This window comes from Ornithorhynchus anatinus, chromosome 3, assembly GCF_004115215.2.
Source record: "Ornithorhynchus anatinus isolate Pmale09 chromosome 3, mOrnAna1.pri.v4, whole genome shotgun sequence".
In the NCBI taxonomy this organism is placed as follows: Eukaryota; Metazoa; Chordata; class Mammalia; order Monotremata; family Ornithorhynchidae; genus Ornithorhynchus; species Ornithorhynchus anatinus.
Window position 1 is genome coordinate 14,224,832 of NC_041730.1, and position 9,597 is coordinate 14,234,428.

The 9,597-nt window shown below is 54.7% G+C and overlaps 1 protein-coding gene across 1 annotated transcript; it reads left to right on the plus strand.

The window, feature by feature from the left end:
• The first annotated feature begins 4,001 nt into the window (after window positions 1-4,001).
• Window positions 4,002-6,922, plus strand: ADM (adrenomedullin). The gene is made up of 4 exons (XM_029059296.1): window positions 4,002-4,135; window positions 4,574-4,691; window positions 4,901-5,056; window positions 5,566-6,922. The coding sequence occupies exons 2-4, from the start codon at window positions 4,594-4,596 to the stop codon at window positions 6,065-6,067; spliced, it is 756 nt and encodes a 251-aa protein (XP_028915129.1). The 5' UTR covers window positions 4,002-4,135; window positions 4,574-4,593; the 3' UTR covers window positions 6,068-6,922.
• The last annotated feature ends 2,675 nt before the right edge of the window (window positions 6,923-9,597 follow it).

A 9,597-nucleotide genomic window follows, 5' to 3' on the forward strand; every position in this document is an offset into this window, starting at 1 on the left:
TCCCAATAACAAAGTGCACCTGGGCTGATAAGACGGTTGCCAAGTTTGAAGACTCTAGGAACTCCCAGCCGATCCCGAGCAGCCCTGTCTATCCTGCCCCTGTCCCCGGGAGTCGCTCTTTTCGGGAATCCTCAGTCATGGCAGCGGTGAGCTCTCCGGCAAAACAGCAGCTTCTCCCCAAAAGCCCCTTCCCTTCCTCCGTCCCTCTCTCCAGTCATTGGCACATCCCCCGTCGTACCACTAGCTTCTCTGCAGAAATAATCATAATAATGATGGCCTCTGTTAAGCACTTACTATGTGCCAGGCACTGTACTAGGCGCTGGAGTGGATAGCAGCAAATCGGGTTGGGCACAGTCCCTATCCTGGAAGGGGCTCACCATCTTAATCCCCATTTTACAGATGAGGTCACTGAGGTCCAGAGAAGTTAAGTGACTTGCCAAAGCCCATGCAGCAGACAAGTGCATGGCGTAAGGAAGCAGCATGGCGTCGCAGATAGAGCACAGTCAGAAGGTCATGAGTTCTAATCCCGACTTTGACAATTGTCTGCTGTCTGACCTCGGGCAAGTCACTTCACTTCTCTGTGCCTCAGTTCCCTTATTTGTAAAATGGGGATTAAGACCGTGAGCCCCACGTGGGGTAACCTATTACCTTGTACACACACACCCCGCGGCGCTTAGAACAGTGCTTGGCACACAGTAAGCGCTTAACAAATGCCATCATTATTATTATTACAATGAGAGACACGGAGGAGAGACGTGAACACCGTAGAGAGCGGAGACAGGGTGGGGAGAGCTGAGGTCCAGGGAAGAGAAAGCGAGAGGACGGGGAACGGTCAAGAAATAGGAGGAGGAAATAAGAAAGAGGAAAGGGGACGGAGGAAGTTATAGAGACAGGAGGGGAAAGCAAGAAGGAGAAAGAGGGCGGGGAGAGTTAGAGAAAGAAAGAGGATGGGGAAATTAAGAGAGGAGGGAAAAGGAGAGAGAAAGAGGATGGGGAAAGTTAAAGAAAGGAAGGGGAAAGTGAGAAAGAAAAGGGGGGGGGGGGAGTTAGAGACAGAAAGAGGATGGGGAAGTCAAAGAGAAAGTGAGGGGCGGGGAAAGTTGAAGAATCGGGAGGGGAAAGAGAAAGAAAGAGGACGGGGAGGGTTAGAGAGAGAAACGGGACGGGGAAAAGTTAAAGAAACGGGAAGGGAAAGTTAGGGAAAGAGGACGGGGGAAACGAGGGGAAGAGGCCGGGAAAACGTAGGTCGCGAAAAGTTAGGGAAAGAGGACAGGGAAAGTTGGGGAAAGAAAGGGGCCAGGGAAAGTTAGGGAGAGAAGGAAAGAGGGCGGAGAAAGCCAAGAAAGGGTCTGTAGTTTGGAGTCTTACTTGGCTCCGACCCTTGGTCCGGTTGTCGGCTGGCCCCGGGGGAGACCGGCGAGCCCCTCGTGACTTTCTTTCTGTCGAGCCCCAGCATCCCCGACCGTGCTGGCCGCCCATCACGAGCAACTGACTCACGCCAAGGTGATTCCTCTGATGTCACCTCCTGCCCGGGTGGCACCTGGCCGGCTCCCACGCGCCGGTTCCCCTGCTCCTCCGCGGGGGGGGGGGGGGGGGTGAGCCTCCAGGACGCTCCCACCCCCCCCCCACCCAGTCCCACCCATCCTTCCACCCACCCCCATCCATCCCCACCCACCGCCGGGGAGACGGGGGATGCCGGGATGGGCTCCGGGATGGGCACCGCAGGTCCTGGAAAGGGAAAAAGAAAGCGGGGAGAGGAGGGACGATACGTAACGATGGTAGTCGTGAAGCGCTTCCTATGTGCCAAGCACTCTTCCAAGCGCTGGGGGAGATCCAAGGTCACCAGATCGTCCCACGTGGAGCTCACGGTCTCTAATCCCCATTTTACAGATGAGGTATTTAAGGCACAGAGAAGTGAAGTGGCTTGCCCGAGGTCACACGGCAGACAAGAGGCGGAGGCGGCTTTAGAACCCGCGTCCTCTGACTCCCGAGCTCGGGTTCTTGCCACCAGGCCACAGCGCTCCTTTGGTCCGGGCGGTGGTCGCCCCCTCCCAGATGCTCAGCCCCCAAGGACCCAAGCCCCCCCGGCTTCCGTTTTTCAACCCCCTCCCCACCTTGATACACCTTTTCCTGCGCTCTTCAAGCCGTTTATATTGGATAATAATAATTATTAGTATCACACTGTCTCTATTGCCGGATTGTACTTTCCAAGTGCTCAGTACAGTGTTCCGCACACAGTAAGCGCTCGATAAATAGGATTGAATGAATAGATGGTATTTGTTAAGCGCCGCGTGCCAAGCACTGGCTCCCCGACAGAAAGTCACAGGCAGGCATAGATCTCCCAAGCGTATCATTTTGATTCCTTCTTATTCACCTGGGAAAGAGCCAGAAAAGGCTGTTTAGCAAGAGGCACGTCTCCCGGTTCTTTCTCGTGGATGATTCCCGGGTTTCCAAATCGGAATTCAATTTCTTAAATTTTTGGAAGCCCAAGAAACTTGGATCTGTTGCGAAATTCCTCCATCCCATTCCAAACCCGGGCGACTCAGGCACCTGTTGGAGGAAGGCCAGTTCAGACTCCCCTCTCCACTGACCTCTGCCCGTGACTCTTCTAATAATAATAATGATGATAATGATACTTGTTAAGCATTTACTATGTGCCAAGCACTGTTCTGAGCTCTGGAGTAGATATAAGGTCATCAGGTTGAACCTCATGGGACTCACAGTCTTAATCTCCATTTTACAGATGAGGTAACTGAGGCACAGAGAAGTTAAGTGGCTTGCCCAAGGTCATACGGCAGACAAGTGGTAGAGCCGGGATTCTGCCTCCAGGCCCCTTAGAGCCCTGGGCAGCCACGACCCTTGATCCTCCAGAGGCTGCGACATGGACCAGATCCCACTCCAATCGATTAATTGCATTTATTGAGCGCTTACTGTGTGCAGAGCACTCTAGGAGAGTACACTCTAAGTGGCCTAGTGGAGAGAGCACGAGCCCGTGAGTCAGAAGGACCTGGGTTCTAATCCCCTCTCTGCCAATTGCTTGCTGTGTGACCTTAGGCAAATCACTTCACTTCTCTGTGCCTCAGTTTCCTCAACTGTAAAATGGACATACCTGTCGTTCCTCCTTCTTACACTATGAGGCCCATGCGGGAGAGGGACTGAATCCCACCTAATGAATTTGTACCTATCCCAGCGCTTGGACAGGGTTTGATATTTAGTAAGCGCTAGGCACATTCCATAAGAAAATATAACAGATTTGGTAATAATAACGATGATGGTACCTGTTAAGGGCTTACTATGTGCCAAGCACTGTGCTCGTTCCCCACCCATAACGAGTTTACAGTTTAGTTCCAATCGGTCCTTACCCTGCGACTGGCTCAGTACCTTGGGGACCTCCAGGATCCCAAATCTGGAATGTGCCAAGACCTCGAGTGGGACTCAGAGTGCCTTTATTTTTGGTGCTGTTACTGCTGTAGATGCCCTCAGGGCCAGGGTCCCAGTGTGTCTTAGTGACAAGGGCACAGGCTTGGGAGTCAGAGGACGTGGGTTCTAATCTCACCACCTGTCTTCTGTGTGACCTTGGGTGAGTCACTTAACTTCTCTGGGCCTCAGTGACTTCATCTGTAAAACGGTGATTAATAACAACGATAGCATTCGTTAAGCGCTTACTATGTGCCAAGCCCTGTTCTAAGCACTGGATGTGAGCCCCACGTGGGACAACCCGATTACCTTGTATCTCCCCCAGCGCTCAGAACAGGGCTTGGCACAAAGTAAGCGCTTAACAAATACCATCATTATCATTATTACCTTAATCCTACTGGAGCGCGCTCTCTATGCACTGAGGGTCCTCCGGCAGGAAATGGTGTGCTCGTGTGTGAGCGCCAGGGAGAGAGAGAAAGGGGAAAAGAGGGAAGGACCAAAAAAAAAAAAAAGGCACCGGAGCCAAGCACCGCCCAGTGCCTTTCCTATAAAAACCGGAGGGGAAGCGTAGGACGCCCAGTGGTTTTCCTGACACAAGGAAAGACGTTCCCGGGGCCCTGTGGCTCCTCGCCTTCAGACTTGGATATTTGGGATTGCTCTTGTCGAGGCGCGCCGCTCCTTAATCTTTCCTTCTCAATTGGATTATCGTCACCGGCAGGTAGGGATTTAAGCCTCCCGAGGCTGGAGCGGAGGAGGTAGCAGGAACGGGGAGGGAAATGGGAAGTCACTCGATCCCGGTGGATTCTTTTCAGCTCCTGCTTTGGAGGCTCCGTTGGGTCAGGGGTTTGGGCTTCTCCCCTGCCTCTCCTGGGAATGTCTCCGGACCATCCTACCCTGGGAAGGAGACTGGGGGGAAATGGCCCGGGTTTAGTTGAATTCCCAACTTTAAAAAAAAATATTCCCGGTGCCATTGAAAGGACCTGGATCCAACCTGGAGGAGCCCGAATGAACCGTCCTGGTCCCTCCCCTCAGGCCCCCCTGCAGAGAAAAATCCTGCAAGAGTTGGTAAACAATCCCCGAAACTCAGGCCCCCGGGACGGAGCAAGGAGGAGCGGGAACGGTCTGGACGCTTAGGAAACTCTGCTCCCTCTTCCAGGACTCCGGATCGCCGCCGGGATGAGGCTGATCCCCGTCGCCCTGGTCTACCTGGGCGCCCTTTCTTTCCTGGCAGTGGACTCTGCGCCCTTGGACGTGGCTTCGGAGTTCAGAAAGAAGTAAGTCCCGGACGGAAGACCCTCGGTGCGGCCCGGGATCCCCCCAAAAAGAGACCCGACGCCCCCGGGTGGGAACCCCCCCCCCGTTATGTTAGGGCAGGCGCATCCCCCAGCCCGCCCACCCCGGAGGGCGCGGACTCTCGGCCCCCCGGCGTGGCTTGTGCTTATGAACCTCCCTCTCCAACTCCCTCCTCTCTCCGACTTTCCAGATGGAACAAGTGGGCGTTGAAGCGAGGGAAGCGGGAGCTGCGGGCGGCCACGAGCCCCCCGATCGGGGCGGTGGCTGAAGCTGCAGCGGCCGGTCCCGTGGAGACTTTCATCCGCCCACTGGACGTGAAGGGGTCCGTCCCAGGCCCACAGTCCAGGTAACCCTGCTCACAGCCCGGTGCGCCCCTCTCCGTCCCAGCCCGGTGCGCCCCTCTCCACCCCAGTCCGGTGCGCCCCTCTTCGTCCCAGCCCGGTGCGCCCCTCTCCATCTCAGCCCTTTGCGCCCCTCTTCATCCCAGCCCGGTGCGCCCCTCTCCATCCCAGCCCTTTGCGCCCCTCTTCATCCCAGCCCGGTGCGCCCCTCTCCATCCCAGCCCTTTGCGCCCCTCCTTATCCAGCCCTTTGCGCCCCTCTCCACCCAGCCCTATGCACCCCTCAACCAGCCCTTTGCGCCCCTCCTTATCCAGCCTTTTGCGACCCTCTCTCCATCTCAGCCCGGTGCGCCCCTCTCCATCCCAGCCCAGCGCACTCGGGTCTCCGCTCTCCCGGGTTTTGGTGGGCAGGGGGTGCCGGCTCCGAGCGCCACCGGGGCCCCCCCGACGTGCTTCAAGCTCCCACGGTTTCCGGCGGCTCGGTGCCCCTCTCTCACACCTCCTTTCCTCCGCAGGAGCTCGGATGCCTCCCGCATCCGCGTCAAGCGCTACCGGCAGAGCATGAACGGGTTCCCGCACTTTCAGGGCCTGCGGTTGGGCTGCCGCTTCGGGACGTGCACGGTGCAGAAGCTGGCGCACCAGATCTACCAGCTGACCGACAAGGACAAGGATGGCACCGCCCCCGCGAGCAAGATCAGCCCCCAGGGCTACGGCCGCCGCCGCCGCCGGCGCGCCCTCTCCGGGACCAGCTCCGGCCGGCCCCGGCCCCCACTGCAAGACCAGGGGCTGCAGCTGCAGGAGGAGAAGCTGCAGCTGCGGGAGCCCCTACGGGAGAGGTTGCAGTTGCAGCAGGAGAAACTGCAGCTGCAGGAGCCCCTTCGGGAGAGGTTGCAGCTGCAGAAGGAGAAACTGCAGCTGCAGGAGAGGCTGCAAGGCACCGTCCCCTCTCCAATGGCGCTCCGACTACGCGGGGACTTAGGGGGCGGGGGCGGCCGCCAGACTTCGGCCGATGCATAAAAACCGACACCTCCCGTCCATGAACTGGGGTTCACCGGAGCCTTTTGGGGTCCCGGGATGAGGAGGGGGCCGAGGCGGACCAGAGCCCGGGAGCAGCTGCCTCAGAGCGCGCCAAAGCGCCCGGGTTCCTGCCATCCTCGACGTGGGGGTCGCTGGCCCCCCGACCCCCTTTTCCCCCCACCCCCCCAAGCTGTGACCTCCCCCCGGGGCCGACCCAAAGGGGCAAAGGCCCCGACCGTGCCGAGGGCGCATTAGGAGGAGAAAGAAGAGGAGGAGAAAGAATCCTCTTCCCCATGGAAACCTGCAAAAGTTCCCCAAGGCTCCCCAAAGCCCAGAGAATCGGCGCCTTGCGGGGACCCCCTCCCCCGCCCCCATCCCGAGGGGGGCTAGCGAGTCGCATTATACTTGAACTTTTCAGAATCCAGAGAGGAAAAGTGCAATGGCCGAGTTTTAATTATACGTGTTGTACATACAGAGGTAACTATAACTATCAGATATTTAAGTTTTCTGTTGTTTTTTGGGGGGGGACCTTTGAAAATAGAGTTATTTTTATACGTTATATATTGCATAAGGGCATTTTAAAGCTGTGTATACCCCCCCTTTATTTTAATACCGTGAATGTCACAGATTTGCCTCAGCGTGATTTAACCCCTCTCGCATTTGCGGTGTGTGTATGTGTGTGCCTATGCGTGTATATGTTAATATGTGTGTACACATATGTGTGCGTGCGTGTGGGGGGTGTGAGTTGAGTCCTGGTGAAAGAAGAAAAAATCGTGTCCTATATACTGTATTATCTATTTTCATGAAGTGGATGATAAATGAAATAGTCAATTAATAAACAGTTAAGACAAGGAAGATCTCGGGTCTGTTGTCTTCGGAGAGGGCTGGGACTTTGGGAAGGGGGGAGAGGGAAGGATCTCTGGAATCCTCTCGCAGACAGGCCTGCGCTTCTCAGCCCTTTCCCTCTGCACGTATCGCAGAGGGCCTGGGCCCGGTGTCCCAGGCCAGAGAGACTCGTCCTCCCGGGCCTCATCGTTCACACTTCACTGCGATCTCAACCCTCTCCCCGCTCCTCCTCCGCCCTGAAAACCTGGCTCCGTTGGAGGGACGGAAATCTGTAGGTCAGGGACCCATTCGGAAGCCCCCCAAGGCCAATCCCGGCCTTGCCCGCACTTGGATACCTCCCCGCAGCGCGCTGCCATCCATCACGGGAGACAATCCGCCTTTGCACGCTTCACCGTTGCGCAACCGAGCCCCAGATTTATGTTCCCAGCTCTCCAAAAACCAAAACATGGGAGGGGAAGGAGAGGGAAAGAGGAAGAAATGGCCTGCTAGCTTGCAAGGATCTCTAGAAAGAAGCATTTTTTTTTTTTTCCCGGGGCCTCTCTTCAGGTCAAAGTTAAACCATCACCGGCAGTCACGGGCCAGAAGATCTCCTGGAAACCGTAGATGGAGGACACGCCGTTGGAGCGGTGGGTAGAGCACGGGCCTGGAAGTCTAATTTCGACTCCTCCACTTGTTTGCTACCCCTCTCTAGACTACCAGACCGTGGTGGGCGGGGTTTGTCCCGCTTTATTGCTGTATTGTACTTTCCAAGCGCAAAGTACGGTGCTCTGCACACAATAAGAGCTCAGTAAATACGACTGCATGAATGCTGTGTGACCCTGGGTGAATCACTTCACTTCTCTGGGCCTCAGCTCCCTCGTCTCTAAAGTGGGGATGAAGACTGTGAGCGCTTTGCGGGACAGGGACTGTGTCCAACCCGATTTGCTTGCATCCTCCCCGGCGCTTAGTACAAAGCTTGGCACACAGTAAGTGCTTAACAAATACCGTAATAATTATTAAGTGCCCAACGCTTTGAACAGTGCTCAGAACACATAGTAAGCAAAGCAGCGTGGCTCAGTGGCAAGAGCACGGGCTTGGGAATCAGAGGACGTGGGTTCTAATCCCGCCTCCGCCACTTCTCTGCTGTGTGACCTTAGGCAAGCCGCTTAACTGTGCCTCAGTTCCCTCATCTGTAAAATGGGGATTAAACTGTGAGTCCCAAGTGGGACAACCTGATGACCTTGTTTCTATCCCAGCGCTTAGGACAGTGCTCTGCACGTAGTAAGCGCTTAAAAAAGGCCATAATTATTATTATTATTTAAAAATACCATTATTATTAGTATTTATTATTATTATCCGGGCGAAACCGAGGCTGAGGTTCATGGGCGGGGCTCGGGCGCCACCTTCCGGCGGCAGGAGGAACTGCTCGTCCCTAGTGTCATGAGCTACGTGCCGTTTAATGAATCCTCATACGTGGGAGTGAGCACACAACTTTAATTAAAAGGGGGGGAAAAAAGTTTCCGGATACCAACCGAAGCCGACTTTCACCGGTTTGGTGTGTTTTTTTTTAATTCCTCCTCTTTGGGAGCTGTCTGCTCACTGTCAGAGTAACTCTGGCCAAGCGCACACACACTACTGAGGATGCAGGGGGTGAGTGGGAATCACCAGGAAGGGGTGCAGAGGGAGATTGGAAGACTGCAGTATTAGAAAAAAAAACCCCACCTCCCTTGGGTTTTTCAACTTTCAGCCTGTTCACCAAGTTTTTTTGTTCTGTCAGTGGGGGTGGTGAAAGCAGGACACCAAGTTTTCATTGTGCAACTGGTCAGTGGGGGTGGTAAGAAAGGAGGGGGGTAAGGAGAGGTGGAAGGGGGGGAGATTGACCTGCTGTCTCTTCTTGGTATTTCTGAGTCCTTGACCGAACTCTATTGCTCAGCAATCTCAGCTGCGGCGTGGCTTAGTGAGAAGAGTCCGGTCTTGGGAGTCAGAGGATGTGGGATCTTGTCTGCTGGGTGACCTTGGACAAGCCTCTTAATTTCTCCGTGCCTCAGTTACCTCATAAAATGGGGATTAAGACTGTGAGCCCCACGTGGGACAACCTGATTGCTTTGTATCAAACCTAGCACTTAGGACAGTGCTGGGCGTGCTCAATGAATACCATAATTATTATGATTATTCTTTATTTCCCCTCCTGCCCAGCCCAATTTCCTTTAAAATTCATCATTCAATCATATTTATTGAGTGGTTTTGATGTGCAGAACACTGTACTAAGTGATTGGGAGGGTACAATGCAAGAATAAAAAGACACACTCCCTGCCCTCAAGAGCTAACAGTCTCAGAGGAAGGAAGACAGACATCAAAACAAATAACTAAATTACAGATATGTACCTAAGTGCTGTGGGGCTGGATGGGGGAAGAGCAAAGGGAGGAAGTCTGGGTTACATAGAAGAGAGTGGGAGATGAGGAAAGGGGAGGCTTAGTCTGAGAAGGCCTCTTGGAGGTGATGTGCCTTCAATAAGGCTTTGAAATGGGGGAGAGTAATTGTCTGTAAAATTCTCTACACCTGGGCCAGAGCCCCCTGGGTTTATAACCTGTGGTAACCCCCACCTTCTGAGCCCAATCCACCAGTCTGTGACACTAAGTGCTTACTATGTGCAGAGCTCTGTAGTAAGCACTTGGGAGAGTACAGTACAACAGAGTTGGTAGAC

Coding starts and splice junctions, on each gene's coding strand:
- ADM (XM_029059296.1), top strand. CDS start 4,594: ATGAGGCTGATCCCCGTCGCCCTGGTCTACCTGGGCGCCCTTTCTTTC. Junction 4,692..4,900: donor GCTTCGGAGTTCAGAAAGAA/GTAAGTCCCGGA, acceptor CCGACTTTCCAG/ATGGAACAAGTGGGCGTTGA. Junction 5,057..5,565: donor GTCCCAGGCCCACAGTCCAG/GTAACCCTGCTC, acceptor TTTCCTCCGCAG/GAGCTCGGATGCCTCCCGCA.